At 45.7% G+C, this 18,217-nt stretch overlaps 1 protein-coding gene across 1 annotated transcript in view; it reads right to left on the bottom strand.

Moving 5' to 3' along the window:
- Positions 1-12,205: 12,205 nt before the first annotated feature.
- Positions 12,206-18,217, bottom strand: part of LOC108555387 (uncharacterized) — a 67,677-nt gene continuing 61,665 nt past the window's right edge. The window contains exons 5-11 of the mRNA XM_017911018.1: positions 15,435-15,518; positions 14,605-14,738; positions 13,891-14,027; positions 13,555-13,709; positions 12,996-13,237; positions 12,692-12,878; positions 12,206-12,608 (exon numbers count right to left, since the gene is read on the bottom strand). Of these exons, the coding sequence (XP_017766507.1) occupies positions 12,412-12,608; positions 12,692-12,878; positions 12,996-13,237; positions 13,555-13,709; positions 13,891-14,027; positions 14,605-14,738; positions 15,435-15,518 (1,136 nt within the window). The 3' untranslated portion in view covers positions 12,206-12,411. The remainder of the gene's footprint in view (positions 12,609-12,691; positions 12,879-12,995; positions 13,238-13,554; positions 13,710-13,890; positions 14,028-14,604; positions 14,739-15,434; positions 15,519-18,217) is intronic.

The following is an 18,217-nucleotide window of genomic DNA, read 5'->3' as shown; positions in this document are numbered from 1 at the left end:
GTTTCTTTCGCGATTCCCTTGTTTCTCTTGGGCAAAATTTCTCCCCTTACTCCGGCCGAGTGGATGATCGAATGGTACGAAGACCCGGTTAAGCCTCGCTGGACTTTAACCCTCCCATCACGACCGCCAACGAGGTCCCTTCGTCTTCGCTTCGCCTTTCGGTCTACTCGAGCGCGAACTTGGCCGAGTCGGAGATGGTTCGACGTATCTACCTAACGGATTCCGGCCGCTGCGAGTTGCCTGGAGGGAGCATTTTCGCGCAGGGCACCTGTCGTCCGATCGTCGACCGGCCGTGGATCGTTAACGAGCGAGCCCTGGTATCCGAGTCGCATAGTACCGCGAATTCTAACGTAGGACGCACTGTTCTCGTGGCAAATTGACAACTAGTCGCGCACGTTTCAGTTACTCTGTTACTCCCCGAGCACCGAGAGTACTCTTGCCCCGATTTCTTGCCGACGGACACTGTTCAGCCCAGCTGCTTCATGACTGATCGCCACGACGAGGTTCGACTTTATCTCTCATCTTGCCCCGCGTACGAGCTCTCGGAACCAAGTACACCGCGAACCAGTCCACCAGCGTGTCGCCAGCTCATTACTTCGACCGACAGTCCAACCGACAACGAACCGCGTCGTCCTCGCCGAGCTCTCGGAGCATCACCAACCTGTCGCGCCGCCTCGAAATCTTCTCGATGTGTCCATAATCCATTGCACTCTCACTTTCTTCGCGCTCTCCCTGCACCGGCTGGTGGTCCTTCGGACCCAGGGAGAGGTGTACGGGTAATCGTCGGGTGCACCGTGTATACGCGGACGCAACGGTGGTAACGCGCACCAAACGCAGAGTCAGCGAGCAGGAAACCGAGGCGAGAACGCGAGCCAAGGGCTCGGACGTGGCGCAAGGACCGGAAGGAGAGACGAAGACGCGATGCTTCGGACGAGGATCGGTGAAACGTGGAGTTGCTACACGGCGCTGGTAGACGCGGGTTTCAACGGAACCGTTGTGCGACGCTGTGGATCCAGGCCGGGCTGGTTGTCCAGTTGGTTGCCGCGAAGCGTCTGCGGCGAGGAAGCGGCGGGAGGGTCGACGATGGGCGTTTCTGGGCGTCGATTCCTCAGCCGCTACGCCCCTGAGCTGACCTTTTCAGGGGTGAAGACCCTGTCTAGGGGCGCGACCACTCGACATCTGCCGGCTGCCGCGAGAACTCGCGAACCTGTAACGCCCAGCGTTCCACCACTCCGTGCGAGCAACTGCTGATAGGCAACCCAGAACCCGGTTTCCCCTCTTCGCCACGGCTTCTCCTTCCTCCTTTCGTTCGAACACCTTTCCCGATTATCTCCGTTCCTCTTTCGCACCGGGCCTAGCCGCTCGTGTCCCCACTTGGCTCGCAGTCGCAGACCTCCAGTCTCTTCGTGTTTATCCGAACCCTCTCTCTCTTCCACCACCTCCTCTTCCTTCCACCTGCACGAAACGTTCTCCGTTTTACTTCTGGCTCCTCTATCTGCTCGTCCGGTGATCCAGTACGCTGCCCCTGTTCGCTTGTCCTTTTTAGTCGGACGATGTTCGTCTTCTTCCTGCTCGTGCTCGATTTATCCCCTCCAGACATTATCGCGTTGGCTTTCCAGATTCTCCTCGTCTCTCCTCGCCCAGGCTTTCACCCTCTCCTTTCATCTCGCTCCTCCGGCTCTCCTCTGTCTCCAGCACGTTCCGCCTGTTCTTTCTGATTCCTCTATCTGCTCTTAGATGATCCGGCTCTTAGCTCCTACCACGTTTAGCTTCTCTTCCCCCTGGGGGTTCCTTCCTCGCTCCTTTATTTTTCCCTCGCTCCAAACTCTTTCCGTCTCCCTCGCGCTCTTCCTCTTTCCCCCCGATTCTCTCCCCGCCCCCTAATCTTCTTCTCGCCGTCTCCACTACTTTCTCCTCCGTCCCTCGCGCTTTCTCGTTGCTTCGTTGCTCCCTCGATCGCGCGCCACCCTTGGCCGGAGCAGTCGGGTTGCACGGGTCGCGATCGTTTCCCGGACACCGGATAAATCAATCGCGAGGCAACCGCGGCAACGATCCCATGATCGTCGCTATTACGGTAATACACCGTTGTAACAATGCCCATTCGAGACATTGTACCGGCCTATCTATCCAATTTCATCTTTAGAGGCGAGTTACAGCGAACCAGGCTAATGCCTCGAACGGCTCTCGCGTGCATTATTAATCGTCCGCGGATCGGGGCGATTTCCTTTTTCTCTCCAGCAATTCCTCATCGCTCTCATGCATATTTAATCGGGGACGGAATCGAGGAACGATGTAGTCGGATTCCGTCTCCGCGACGGGGCACCCTTCGATTCGATCGGTATCGCGGAGGACGAGTCTTTCCGCGAGCAGCGTGTACCCTTTCGTTTCATCCCGCCGCGGTGTCACGGTGAAACACCCTAAGTGGTCGGTCGTGTCTCAGGATCTGTAACGAATAGACGTATAACCCGCGAGATATCGCTCGATCCGAGAGAGAATCGAGATAGGCGCGAACGAGGAAGCGGAAGGGTAAGAGTGGAGGATGCAGACGCGTCCGGCTGGAAGAAGGCACGTTGGCTCCGCGAATATCGATTCACCCCTGGCCGGTTTTTCTCCGGCGATGGAGAACGGTGGTGGCGTGCATGCGCGCCGTGAATCACGTATTCATTTTTCGTCGGGTTCCGTGAGGAGCTCGGGAGCGCGTCAACGTGCTCCCGGGCGATCGTTAAGGCTCATTATGGGCCGATCTTTCAGCGGATAGGAGGTAGCGAGAAGAAAAGAGGAGAAAAGGAAAGAAATGTCAGCTCGTAAATCGTCGGTCAGGTGAAGTTAAAGTGCGTCAACATCGATCCGCGACACGTAACTTCCTCCCCGAGTCTCAACACCGATTTCCACGCGCTGCATCCACCAACCCCCACCCGGCCGCTGCCCCACGGCGCGTTGAGAAGATTATCAGAGGGAAACGGTAGTGGAGGTGATCGATAGGGATCTAGAGGGCTCCTTACACTTGTAGCTTTCACTCCGGCTCCCTTATCGGGGTAATAACGTTTAATAATTATACGAGATGCGTCTCTCCGTGCTCGTGTTCGTGCAACGCTCGTTTCGCTCGCGCGATACCGCCTGGCTAGGTGCACGTCGATTAAAAACTTCTATTCCCAACTGTCGATGGCAATCGCCAACCCTGCTGTACCCTTCTTTCCTCCCCTCTTCCTCCACTCCTTCTACCGCGAATGAAGTTATAGACTCGTCATTGGGATGGAAGAACGCGCTTTCGTTCGAGAGTTTAGGAAGCCGCTTGTTAACAGCCGTTCCCGTCTCCGATTCGCCAACCGAGTCTTCCTTTTTTCCCCCTGCCCACGTTAGCAGAAGTAAAATTTATTACCGTGTAATTCCGGATTCACGACGCGCCTTTTCCACCGGAGAACGCGGAAACCTATGCTAATCCGATCGAATCCTACCGGGATAGTATCTGCCCGACGTGTTCGCGGACGCGCGTGCAAAACCTTTTACGGCATCCTCCGGTGGAAATTGTCATTTATGGAAATTAAAGGGTGGGAATTGACCGGCGGCCTCTGCAAATTTCCCGCCACTCCCGCGGACCAGCCATTCCACGGCCAATTTCAAGCATTCCCGGTCGTATCCCCGGTTCGTATAATTTCGTTCCACGCTCGGAGCAGATTCAACGAACACCGATTTTCTTCTCGCGTCTTCGGTATCAAAAACGTGTCGTTCGTCAGACCCAGGCTGCGAGCCAACTCGCGCAGCATCCACGGAGTACCCTGGTGTTCGATCAGCGATACCCGAACTCGTTACCGAACACTCCCCCTGTAAATTTCGTTAACACGGACCATCTTGCATTCCCGCGTTAACGAGCGTCCACGTGCTTGTTAGTCTCCGAAAGAAGTCCTTTAGGGAGTAGCACGCGAGTTCCAGAGACGAATTCCGATTCGCGTGCAGTCGTTCTGGTTCGACGAGTCGACGCAGTTGGCTGGCCATTCCTATTAGCTCACCCCTAGATTTTAATTCTACGCTGCGTCCGAACGAATGCGTGTGGCAGCTAGACAGGAGGGAAGGGGTTCGGTTAGAGGATTAAATGTTTGTTTTCCCGGCTAATTCGCGGTAATGGCGTTCGAAAGCTGCGCGTGGATTAGCTCGTGTCGCGATCACAGGTTGCGTTGAACGTCGGTTGTTACAGCGATAGCTAAACTGCGATTCAGCCCGAGTCTGCGGTATGGTTATCGTTCGTAAACAGATACCACGAAGGGATAAATCGAAACACGCGTTTGTATTATAATTGTCGCAGATTCCGAAGGTTAGAGAAACGAACACGATGCTTCGCGTATTCAGCGAGACAGTAAATTTTAACCCTTCGCACTCGAGAAGTGACCCTCGGTCACCACTTTATAAAATTTGGAACATCGATATTGATTAATATATGAAATTTAATGTGATGTAACAGTGTGCAAGGTATCGAAATCAAATAATTCTACAATTCTTTATTTACTGCTCAAAAAAGTATCGTCAGCTCTTTAATAGAAAATCTTTGATTTTTTACTCTTCTCTAGCCAAAAGATCGTCGAGTGCAAAGGGTTAATTAACACGTTGACTGCCACGCAAGTTTTCGTGATTCCGGTCTAAGAAGCCGATTTGGTTTAATCGTGTTGTATTAGTAAAAATTTTATTTATAGTGCATAGTAATGATTAAAAAGCTTAACACATTTGTTTCTTTTTTTAAAAAGAACGTTACGAATTATCTCGTAGTTGGCGTGCAAGATTGTTTTAAAAGTGATCACAAATAAACTTGTATAAACTTTTCCTTTTTGAATTATGCTACATTTATACTACGGGTTTCCTCGTAGCTGTACAAATATGGTAAATAACGAAGAGACGAGACAACTCGTAGTAGGCGTCCTGGGCAAGTAAACGACCTACGAAATATCTCGTAATTAGCAGTCAACGTGTTAAGAATAAAGAAAATAAGGGATATAATACAATTTATACAGATACGCTTTTAATCTCTAATGTCTGAAGAAAGGCTTCGACCCTTTACGTCCCTATACAGCGAATAATGACACCGAACTAACTCTGGAGATTCAAGAAAGACCAAAAGCCTAGCCTACTATAGCTCTCAATTGTTTCGGCTATCGGTTTCAGAACTTCGGAGACAGAAAGGCAATGTTCATGACAAAAAGACAATGTATAACGTTGTCCTCCAACGATAATACCTTCATCCTCTTGGCAGAAAGCAGTTTAGAAAGTCGTAAGTTATTCCAATTACACTATTCGTCTACTCGCTTCTGTGTCTGCGCGCATCTGACATTATACATCTAGATAAATTCTAGGATTAATCTGTTTACGTCTCGAGGCTGTAAGCATCCGTTTTTTAATATTCTATTTACTCTCTAGATTAATTTGCAATTTGTTTATCCGCGTCCACCATTCGCTGGTTTAATTTCGAAATTCGAGTTTAGAGTTGAGCGCGCTGAAATGGCTGCCACTTAATCGGTCCTGCGCGTGGATGGTAACGATATTTCACGGTAATTTAAACGGAATCGGTATAGATCGGCAATGGTGGATTAATAAAACCGTGGATCAGCGATAAATCAAACTTTTCCTAGCGAAACTGGGAAATACTCGCGTTGATTAAGAACAAACAACGGTAGCTCTCTGGCAAACTTATTACTTTCGAACCGCTATCTAAATCCGACATCGACCCGGTGACACGTAATTACTTAGGCCAACGAGTCTACCACGAATGCTCCGCCGGTGAGCAATTTTCGAGCAACGACCAGTTTCGGCAGCAACGTCCATGCGTCGGCGACGTATTAACATTTCCAATAGTCGATACCGGGTGCCGATTTTCCACGAAACCGGCATTATCGACACATGTTGCGCCTCCAACCTTCCTCCCCGACGCTATCATTTTCGCGATTACGCGCCTGATTTTTTTCTCATTAAGATGCTATCGTCCTAAGAATAATTGGCCGAGGCGATAGCGGCAAGACCGGCCCCGTTCCTCGTCCGCGTATCGATTTCTCGGGTATCGAGCAGCCGTACGGCATTAGCATGGAAAAGAAGGTGCCAATTTGCGTCCGATAAGCGGCCACTCGCGGAGACCAGCGACAAGGAACGCCGCTCTATTGGTTCTTCCCCATTTTTCCAACCGAGCCTGAAACTTACGCTCTTGCTCCCTTTGTCCGCCACCATCTCGGTGTACTCGTTACCCCGACCCCTCTCCCGCGAGGTAAAAAGTGACCGATAATTATGCAAAGCAGTGACAAGTTTTACCCAAGTATCTCGAGAAACCGAGGACCAAAATCCGGAGGCCAAGCTTTGAAAAGTTATTTCACCACACTCTGCAACGTGGTCCCCGAAATTTTCGCGATATTTCAGATTCACGAAATCCCTCAAATTTCCTATAGCTTTTGTAGCGGAAGGATAAGGAGTTAGGGCTAGTGGTCCAGGAGACTTTCCTCGTCAAAGGTTTCCATTTTACTGCCGGTCCTTCGGCTCGAGAAGGGGTTCGAGAAATTGGCATTTGACAGCACAGTACAGAGCGCAGCCATCATCACGGTACTGTAACCGATGGTCTAATTTGTTCACTGATGATGTACGTTAGAAAGCAGTTTTAGAATAATCTATGTATACCACGGTTATGGCTTGAGATATTTACAATTGACAGTACGGTCCTTCGTACATCCACCAACAGAGCACTGTATCCGTTGGATTAATCTGTTCACCGATCATGCATAATCTACAGCAATTCTAGAGTGTGAAATGCAAATCCATTATCCCTCGGAATATTACCAATTGACAACACAGTACTGAGTACAGCCATCATCACATTATTCTAGCCGTTGAATTACTTCAAATTAACACCCCTCGACCGATCGTCTCGCTATCGATGAGTTCAAGTGTTTTACGCCTAAACAGTCGGAGACGCTGCCTGTCGCCTGACTGTTTGCGTCGTCTATTCTAAGATCGCTTAGATTTTATTATTCCTAATTATTCGTAATTATTTCTAATTATTCGAAAGTATTCGTGTTTCCAAAGAAATTTCCGCGCCGAAAGATGTGACTCGATCGCGAGCACTCGGGGTGGCATTTTTCTCCAGGGACGTCCCGATTACCCTGCCCGGGTAATCATGCGAAATCACGCGAGAGTCCTTGAGTTATATCCGCAGATACGTCACGGAGGGAATCGGCGAGGAGCATCCATCAGATTTTATCTGTCGGCCAGTCTAGGGATACCCTCTCTCTCTCTCTCTCTCCTGAACGCGCAATCTCGCTTATAGATCGCAGCGGGAAACCAGTCGACCATGTTTGATGAAATGATTTAATCAAAGGTAAACGCGGGCACGGAAAAATTCCGTCCTGGAGGATCGACGAAAACCGGGGAGAACCGCGACGCCATATTTCGCTCGCTATCTACGCTCGCCGAGTATTTGCTCTGGCAAATGTATATACACGCGAGGCGCGTTTTATCGAGCGGATATCGAGCGGAGCAGCGATGAACGCGTTGGGTAAACGAGATCGTTGGTGAAGCGATCTTTCTTGGTTTCCAGGTGGTGGAAAAATTTTCTGGTCGAGAGATCCTTCGATCTAGATCGATTCGCAACGCGCTTCCGAACGAGGGAAAGTCTGTCTTAACCAAACTTGGCAGACTTGGCTCTTTCGAGCTTCGATACGGAGCTTCGATCGCGAGGAATGGGAGCGAGATCGGCAGCGCATAAATGAAATTATTACGCTGCAAAATTTAATTGTTCGTAATTAAAGTTTAAACGATCGGGCGATAAAGCACGCCGAATTTTATACGAATCGGATAATAATCGGCGTGTGCACGGCGAGGAGTCGGGAGCGGGAAACAGAGTGCGTCCCGGTATTATATGCAGCCTTCAACCGGCGATAATTCAGCAAACGCTGCCGCGCAGAGACCTAACAGCGATTCCGGTCGGACATAACTTCCGCGAGCCGCTATCGCGGAACTCCACACCTCTACTTTATTAAGTGTACACACACACCGTGGCTCACAGGCCGAAGAGATACTCGATACGCGATGATACCGTGCTCGAGAACGGGTACAGAGACGTTCGTGAAATAATGCATCGCCGATCCACCGACTCGTTCTGCAACGGGATTAAGAGCAGATTGAAAGTACGAGTAATCGTAGAAGCTCGATTGCTTGTCTGGATAATTAAGGAATTATTCGTTGCTTCTGGTGATATCGAACGGTGTTTCTTTAAGTTAATTCCTTGCCAGCAAGAATAACGATATTCCGTATTTACCTCGAGCGAGATGGCTCGTCTCGTATTTCTAGAGGTCCATTTTGAAGAATAAGGAGATAATAATGGTATATAAAATGTACGACGCGAGATATAACTTTTAAAAAAGTAAAAGTTATAAAGGAAAGTATTTCTTTGTAGATTTTGTTTCGTTACTTGGAAATTTTTGTAACGTAATTTAGAGGTTAAGTGGTAGGTATAGGATTCTTTTGGTTATCAAGGAGTACCGCATATTTTCATGGCTCGTGGCCAACGAAGCAACCTCATCGCTCCATATCACACGATAACTCGATTAACCGCGATAACCGAGTATTTATTATCCCCCGAGATTTCATTTTGATTACCTTCTGGCTCCCTCTCTCTCGCTGCGCCTCAGCAGCGCCCTCGTGCAACGATGCGTTTCTCCGACCGGAAGTTGCACGTCCAGGAATACACGCTTGAATTTGCGGCGAGATACCGGGCCGGATTGAAATATTGAGCCGTTCCTAACGCCGCATTTCCATGAAATTCCTCTACCTCGTACCCTTTATTCCGCGAAGACGATTCTACCGCAAATTTTCAAGTGTACGTACCGACGAATAATCCGCCGTAAAAATCCTCGCGACCAAGTTTCTCTCTTTAAGGAAACCACGATTTATATTCCTCCATCACACTTTCACTCTGTTTTTCGTTTCTCGCTTTACACGTTTTCTCCGATGTTCCGTTTGACACCACGCGAAATACGAGCGAATAAAAACTTCGCAAAAAGAGTTCGCGAAGCTGCAACGCCATCTACGCGCGGGACGCCTGGGACGGAACCGACGAGTGGTAAAAGGAATTGCAGCGAATCGGTAGAATCGAGTAACGCGTTTGACCGTCGGGCGCGTTGCAGTCGCAATCGGTGCTCCAATTAATGTTCAGTAGTCGGTTTGGCAGTGTGATAAAGCTACGCCAAACCGTGGACGAGGATGCGATATTTCGCGTCACGATTCTTCTTCGCGATGCATTAAGCCGAGCGCGAGTAAAAACGGTTCCGCCGACGATTTATTTATCACGGTCGCCCCCTTTTATTGAAATTAAAAGCGATTCGAAAGGAGCGTAGGGGAGTGGCGGTGGCAGCAGTGAATCGATCGAGATATACGTACGTATCGAATTACGAGCGGATTATCGTCGTGCGGAGGGATCAACGCGTTGCCGTGGCGCACGATAATTATTTCTGCGTTAGCCATAATTATTGCCGGGGTGGCAATTAATTCCTGCCCGAGCGGCAATTAATTTATTGCGGCTTGATTAATTGCCGCATGCTCACCGCCGAGAGACAGTTCGTTACTGTGCTGCTGGATCGCCCTTTTGCCGCGCTTCGAAATCGACCGCCACCGTCAACCTTTTCTCGGATCAATTCTTCGTGGTATCTGGTCTGAATGATTCTTCGTTGGAATACCGAACTATTACAGAGTTGAAACGAAAATAGTGGAAAGTTTGCTCAGGCAAGTGTGAAATACGAGACGTGAAACGCATCTCGACGCTTTGGTCGAAATTTGAGGTTATTTGCTTTCTCTTTCTTACTTAAACATCTATGTATACACCTTGTTATTTACGTCCAATGCATATTAACTGTTTGCAGGTGAGAAATAAGGACAAGAACGAAGAGAGTGTTTAATAAATCATGGGAAATGATGAACTGAAGAAAATTCTTGAAATAAAATAATTTTAACGACAGTGATGTAGATAGTAAAAGTTTTCGATGTAGCAAATGTGATAATAAATGAGGTTAGGAAATGAAAATGTCATCCCTCGTATATTTCGAGATTCTTTCTACAAAAGATCAACGTGTATTCGTTCGTAAATTAAAATAGACCACCGAGATAGGTTATAGATATGCCGATACGTCGTGAAAGGGCCATTTTATTAATTGTCTCGATCCTCGAGCTATTCGGAAAGTTTTTTCCTGTCGAAGAAAAATGCAGGCATCGATAATGCGCGACCCTCGACGAGAGGAACGGTCTATCGTATTTTTCGTGCGTTATCGAGGGAGGATCGAGCGACAAATGGCGGTCTAGGGCCATTTTGCGGATGAGATATTGCGTAGATTTTCACTTTTCACCGTGGACCGGCCATTTGCGGCGATCTTTGAGCACGCTGGAAGGAACGACGTCGGGTCATCACGATGAAGGATATGCTGTTTGGAAAACACGATTCGTTCCGTGCCGTGGCCATTGTGGTCCAGGACAACGTCGAATTTTTCAAAATCGACCAGGTAGAGCCCCCCTTTCGTCACGCTGGTTTTTCCTTCCAATGGTAATGGAACTGCTTCTAGAAACGTGGTCGTATAAAATCGTCAGGATCCATTCTTCCTAGCCGATCCTTTACGGATACGTGAATTTTCCGATTCACTGCCACAGTCAACAATGGGATACCTTCGACCTTCGATTCCTCAAAATGCCATTTTCGTCCTGAAAATTCGACCGTCCATAATAATTCGAAAACACTCCGAGTAGACTCTTACAATTCGAAAAAATTTATTCGAAGGAACAAGAGGTACTTCTTCTACTGTTTATTGGAAACCTTGATACACTCGAGCTTAATTATAAATATTATGGATCGTACAATGCTATATTTACAAGTAATTCGATCGAGCAGGTGGATCCTGTTGCTAATTGTCGATTGGAAACGGGGGAGGGGTGAGGGAAATATATCTGGAAACGAGAACGTAGAAAATAGTTTGGGAACGACCAGGAGGGGAAATTAATATTTCACATGTTGACGAAAGTAGTTTTCGCGCGAGGATGCTTCCGCGAAATCCCGGAATAAATATCAAGTCGAGAACTGAGCTACGTTTCTTTGGCTCCCCCGATACACGCGCGGGGGGGATCTCGTAAAATATTATTTAATCCTCACTGGCCGTACATGCTCGTGGCAATTCTGTGATGTTTCCTGCCTCTCGAGAATTTAATAGAAAAAAATAGAAAAAAAAAAAAAAAAAAAAAAAAAAAAAAAAAAAAAAAAAAAAAATTAAAAATAAAAGAGAACGGAGAATAGCATGGAAAAATAAGGGGAAATCCAGACACACTTGGACGCTGCGTATATATCATTATGCATATAAGTATAAACCTAGATATTGTAGCTGTTTATTGCATAGCGATGTTTATATCATACGATAATGCATTATTCGCGAACATTCAGAAACTTCAATTACAAAACGTGTCGGTATATTCGGTCTCTATTGTTCCCTAGAGGAACAGCTGGTAACGATTCGAAATAGGTATCTCCTATGAATTTGAGATTCAAAGTTCGAAAGAGCGTTGGTTTTTCAACTCTTTAGGTTAGGTCGATCTGTGAATAGAGTATGATCGATTATTTATTCAGCTGCAGCTCGAGACCCCGATAATTTGTGGGTTCCTGAATATGGCGAGTAATGTTATTAGACATACTTAAAGTACTGAATCTCATCAACGGCATTAGACGCCTGTAAATCTAATTCGTTTTGATCTCGTGCAATACGTTCGCGCGAATGAGAAAATATCCGTTAATATTCTATTCAAATCTTTTTCTCGATCGCGCGTTCGATACAGAGACCGTGGCAAAATCCTCGACTTCTATGTTCACCTTTGATCATTGTTATCGACGGGCGGCAACTCACTTGTACGCACGATAAACGAAGTTGCAAATGCAGCAAGAAATAAATGGAACAAACAAGAGCGTTTATTGGAAAGAAAGCGCGAGTTCAATCGTTAACGATCTACCGGACTACGATTCATCGACGGTTAATTAGCTATTCAGCAAAAAGTAAAAAACTACGCCTAATCGTAATTATCACAATATTTCTCAACCTTTCTAATCCAATTTTCTAGCTATTCCTCTAAGTACCTTTCGCATTAAATACGTAATTTTTAAGTACACTTGTATTATTTGTGAACTTAGTCTTTTGTTTTTATCGACCGTCGACTGAAAATACCGATTTTATCGACTAAGCATATTCCTGGCTAGATATCCATCCACCGATCACATTGCTCTCTGCAAACGCGGTGATCGTTCTCGCATTACCAACAGAGGATATTTCTTCGGTGATTCCATCGATATACCTATATCGACGGAAGCGCCTCGAAGAAGAAGAGAAAAGAGGAAACTCGCTTGTACGTTCAAAGAGGTCGCGTTTAGTTAATTCTACCCTTGTGAGTCATGTAACTTATGCTGTCAGAGAGTAACTTTTCCCTAGCCTGTCGTCGGAGTCGCGAACACATTGCCAATATCGTCCCTGCCATTATGCAAAGGAAACCGCACCCAATTCCTATTATCGTACTGAGGACCGTCGATCTAAGGCACACTCTATCACTCGTTGGTTCACTGAGCCCTGTAAAATCAACCAAATTTGAGATTAATACGAATATTAATTGTTTCAAACGTTTAAAAAATTAATTTGAACGTTAAAAGTACCGCTTCGGAATGCCGTAGTAGAATTCTGGAAGAATTCCGTGTCCGCCTCGCCTTCCTGAAGCACGCGTAACGATTGGAAAAGATTGACGTTCTCTGACAAACTCGTCGCCGGTGTCGACGGGCCTCCAATTTCTGGCAAAGAACGCTTAGCCACGTTCTTGGCATTTCTCCAATGACACGGTTGGCTCTGTGTGATTATGATTAATTGCATAGCAACAGGTATTCGAGCTCGAGTAAAGGGAATAAACTCGTCTGAACATGATTCTAGACTGTTAGTGCATCGTTTCAATCCCTCTTTACTTACCGGACATCTCCCGTGGCACATTCTTACATCGCACTCGATATACAACGCCGGCGAGCCAGTAAACCTGAACGTTTTCATGTAGGCAAAAACTTGCGTCTCAAAGAGACCACTCTCCGACCAGGATCCACGGAATCTGCTGATCAGTTTATCATCGACAGGGCAGCCATACTGATCGATCAGTTGAATTCTCTTATTTCCTCCATTGTGTGCATAACAGTCGTTCACGACGATATCAAAACCGTCTGTGGACAGAAAAACATTCGTCATTTTCATTCTATTCAAACATTCAATTTAATACAATCTTATCATCCGAATTTGTTATACTAGGTTTTCAGAATTTTTCTATCGCATAATAACGTGTTAGAGACTCTTAACACTAATTTTAGATTCACGAAGGGAAAAGCGGCGATGCAGATAACCGGAGCTCTACGCTTCCCGTTATCCCGTCGAATAACACCCGGCAGATGTTACGTAGCGCCACGCGATTAGGCCTCCGGCCTTACTGGATGGAGGTAAAAGCAGCGTAAAGCGAAAATGCGTGCCGCTATAGCCGGCATACCGTATTTGCTGCGCATGTAGATAATGAGAGTCAGGGGATCGCCGACGCGAACTGGTCCAGCCACTCTAGTTCCAGTGGTCCCGTAACCGTATCTGATTTCCATGTAGCACTCCGGTGGCTGCAGGGTGAACACTACGGGATTCCCCGTCGCGACTCTGGAAGAAGATATCCCGTGTTAGAGGCTTCCGTCGACACCAACCTCCCGTTACCCGTCAGTGGGACAACGTACGAGGTGGAGAAAAATACGCGATAGGTCCGGGTAATAATCCGGAATTTCCACGACGATGACAAATCGATGATAATAGCCGGTACGATTGAACATTTCGGGATACTTACTCGACGTCGAGGAATGGGAAGGTGACGGTTTTCCAGAAGTCGTATCCGTATTCGCAAGTCACTTTGAAGTGTTCATCGAACTCCTCCTCGATTAGCGGATTATACTGCACCGTGACCGTGTTCCACATCAGGTTTTTCTGAAACGAGAAGAAATCGAGCGTCATTAATCGAGGGATAAAAAGCGAGGGCATCGCTTGCTCGAAATATTCGGTGATCGATAAATAGGTTAGGACGGTCGATACCAAAACAGACCACCGTTGTTCGTAACATCGTCTTCGTCTTATCTTTTCTCCTCTTCCTCTTTGACATCCCTCTAATCACGAGTCACGAGCAAATGGACACGGTTTTAGTGCGCCGATATAAATCACCGTGTGTTCGCGTGCGTTTAATAAATCACTGCACGAACGTAACAGAATTATTAGCATCGGCATAGCTTTATGATCCGCGGTCGCTAGAGGTCTCTAACGGCGCAGTCTGCGTATATGTATATTAATACATCGAGTGGCGGGACACCGACGATCGTTAAACGTCCACTGGACGACGTTGGACGATTGCCGGTATAAAGGTTGAAACGAGCTGGGTCGATTCTTTTTTCACATGGACGTTAATCATTATTATTCCTTGTCAAAAGGATGCAAGTGGTCACGCTGCGTTCGTAACGAACCACACCGGTCTTATCTCCTGTGAGCTCTGTTACACGCTCGTTTTACGTACCGTAGGATTCTTTCGGCTGTCCTGATGATGAGTGTTCTCGCCGAGGGTGCCGCAGCGATTCAGTTGAATGTAGAACTCGTAGTAGTCACGGCCTGTCCCGTTCACGTACATGCAGTCCGGATCGTAGGAGTAACCTTTAATCGAAATCGATCGTTTTATATCAGCCATTCGCGACCCTTCGATTTCTTCGAGCGCGTTCGCGAGTATGTAGGTTTTAGGTTATGTTTGATAGGATAATCTCGGTATTTTGAAATTCAATAAGTGGACTAAACACTGACTAAATTATTGTTTCTCTATAAAAAAAAGGAACGATGGTTAATCTTCTAATCATAAAAATCTCGAATTATGCAATCTCATTGTTACTTCTAGTGTTAACGAGTATAAGGATCGTGTGTTCTCTCCAAATTTGCAGACGCAGGAACGAATAGTCTGACAGCAAAAGGCGGTCAACAAGGGCGACTATTTGCAGGTGCATCGCGTGTATCGTGCAAGGAACAAGCAACGCGTTATGCTTCTTTCAAAATAACGGAAGTGCATGGCTCGACCATGTTGGCTTGGCGGACTCGCCTTGGAAAAAGGAAAATTCTCTCTCTCTCTCTCTCTCTCATTTCCCCAGTGGCGAGCCCCTGGAGATCGTTTCACGATAATGTTCTGCCATTAGCTCGTCAGCATCGTAGCAGTTCGAGCGTTGTGTCCGCGGAGATGATGATTGCGAGCGGCAGAGCCGTGAGGTCGTACCTCGCGAACGTGATAGCACGTCCTTTCATGCGGATGCTCGGCAGCACGTCCGCGATTCCCGTCGTGATGTTAATTTCCGAAGGGCTACTTACCCGCCGAGTAGAGCAGTCCGGTGAAGGAACCGTTGAAACCAATCCTGATCTTCATGTAATCGTCCTGGCACTCCGCCTCGATATCTGCAAATTTTTATTTTCTCTCGTTATTAATGAACACTCTTCGATCACCTTGTAATTTCATATGACTTGAAGTTAATTACGATTTTACAATTAATAAAGTTAAGAATATAAGAATATAAAGTGCTATTTACTTGAAGTATTAAGTCATTTTCGCTTACTATACCAAAGTGGTAATAATCTAAACCTTCGCATTTGATAATGAAACAGAAAAGTAGATAATAGAATTTTTGGTGAAAGTATATAATTATTACCGATTGAGTAAAAATTTTTAAAAAGAATATTGCGTAATAATTATATAATAACACATTCCGTTCTTTGATTGGAGAATGCACACACCAATCAACGTGCAGATCAACTCCCAATCACGGTGATCAGAAAATCATCTGGAGAAGTCGCCAAACTCTCCTCCCACTCCAAGCATCTCTTCATTCCTAAAACCATCAAACTTGGCGGAGCAAAGATGGCCACCATTCGCAAAACGAACGACTCGTCAATGTCTGCAGGTTTTTATGATCAGAAACGTCGATAAAGAGGATCTCGACAAGGCAACGAACCTTAGAACGGACCGCGGAGCTGGCACAATGCCGAAACGGTTTTAGTAGAGTGTCGAAACGGTCGGAAAATCGGGGGCCATCCGGTGGGCGGAAAGCAGCGGAAAACCGGTCGTCGATGACGAGTGAAAGTGAACCAGCGAGCCCCCTTATAGGCGCTCTTCGTGGTAAGGGGCCGTTTCCATCGTAAAACGACGTAATCCAGCGGGAGTGTGGAAGATGGACGGCGCTAGATGGAGGCTGCCGATAGTCACACTCGAGGTGCGTCTCGATGATACAACGTTTCGCCGGTAGAACGTTTCCCGCGTTCTCTCGCTCCTTCTTTCATTCTTTCGCTCTTTCCAGCTCTGGCGGGCACGCGTGCTACACGCGTTGCACGCGTTTTCGACCGGTATGTACGCACGTTTATTTAGAATTCCGGATACGTGCTTTGTGTTCATCGGCCGGCAAAACGTCGAGGAGTAAACAATGGAGGCGGTTGCGTAACGCCGATGATACCCGCGATCGAGTACGCGAGGACGTGGAGGAGCATCTTTGCTCCGCGACGAGCGTTCCCTGCTCGCCATTTCGTTGATCGCGATACGTTTGACAGTGTACTTCGAGTTTAGATGATCTCTGTTCGCTTGGCGATAGTAATTCCATTCAGGAACAGCAGTAGCGTAAGAAGCATTCATTTGTTGGTTATCTTGTCAGATGAATTGATTACACTGTCCAACAAATTTTAAGTTTCTCTTTAATATGTAATATCCATTAAGCGATTCTTGTACAGTTTACTTTCCTGTACACGAATCCGTAATCGAAATTGCTGTATCGCCCTCAGTTTCATAGAAATTGTGATTTTTTTCTAAAAACACAGAACTTTGAATAAATTATAATATTAAATAGTTGTAATATATAAAAGTAAATATGTTAGGAGGTTCAGTTTTGCCTTACGAGTCAAGTGAAAGTATCCCGAGTTTATCAATGTCTATTATTATAATTGTTCGTGCTTCTGAATAAATATAATTGGTCATTAAAGTTTAAAAATAAGTCTCCCTCCGTACTTCCCAATGCATATTATCGTATTTATACAAAAAGTTTTTCATCTGATAGGTATTTACTACAAGGTGATGTATTCTGTACACTTTTCCGAAGAAGAAGCTATCCGGAAACAGTATTAGGGTGATTTTGAATGTTGATAGGACGGTAAAATATATATCGGCAACGCGTAAGCGGGATTTTGCCACCACGTCGCCATTGTTCGTACGACTGGCTCCATCTGACAATGAGCCGTAGTCAGGCGTAATCGACACCAAAGTCATCGTTCAGGAGATATCATTTTTCATACGTATAACATGTATATATTGTCATGTACTTTTTTATGTACAATTTTAGCCAATAATACGAGGGAAATAAAAATATTTTTACATACATACACGTATCATGGAAATTTATCCCATAGAAGTGCGAATACAGTCATAGTTTATAACAAATGTATAAGTTATGAAATTTATTATTAATAACAGATTAATATCATTAACAACAAATTGTTCTCAACCTAAATTTATAATAAAAGTGAAAAAATTAATAAATTATTGTCTATTACTTGGACGAATATCGTACTTATGTTAAAACGTACCGATACATTGCAAAAAGTTAATAAATTATTACACTGATTGTTTATAACAAATTAATATTGTTATTAACAAATTGCTCGCAACGTATATTTACGATAAAAGTGAAAAAATTAATAAATTATTGGCTATTAAAGCGGAAAAATAATAAATAATGGAATTGGTAAAGTTCGAAAATTTTTGATAAGAGTGGGAGGACTCGGCCAATCGACAGCTATATAAGGAGCGACGCGACGCAGTATAAGTCATTTGTCGGTTCGACTTCGGAAGTGTAACATCTAAATTTTCGTTGTGCGCGAGGGGTGGGGATTCGAAGTGAGGTTGGGGTTGGCCCCCCACTCTCACCCCCACCCATTAATCAATTTACTAATAATTTTTTTTATTTTCAGCTATTAATTATTTTTTTCTTTCAGATTTTAATTACTTTTTATTTTTTCAGGTATTAATTATTTTTTTTTTATTACAGATATTATTTTTCGTTTATATTTAATTATATTTGGACATTCGAATATTTCGTATAATATTCGAATGTTTC

This window comes from Eufriesea mexicana, unplaced genomic scaffold (genome assembly GCF_001483705.2).
Source record: "Eufriesea mexicana isolate 0111107269 unplaced genomic scaffold, ASM148370v2 scaffold4744748277, whole genome shotgun sequence".
Taxonomy (NCBI): Eukaryota; Metazoa; Arthropoda; class Insecta; order Hymenoptera; family Apidae; genus Eufriesea; species Eufriesea mexicana.
This window is presented reverse-complemented; position numbering and strand designations above follow the sequence as displayed.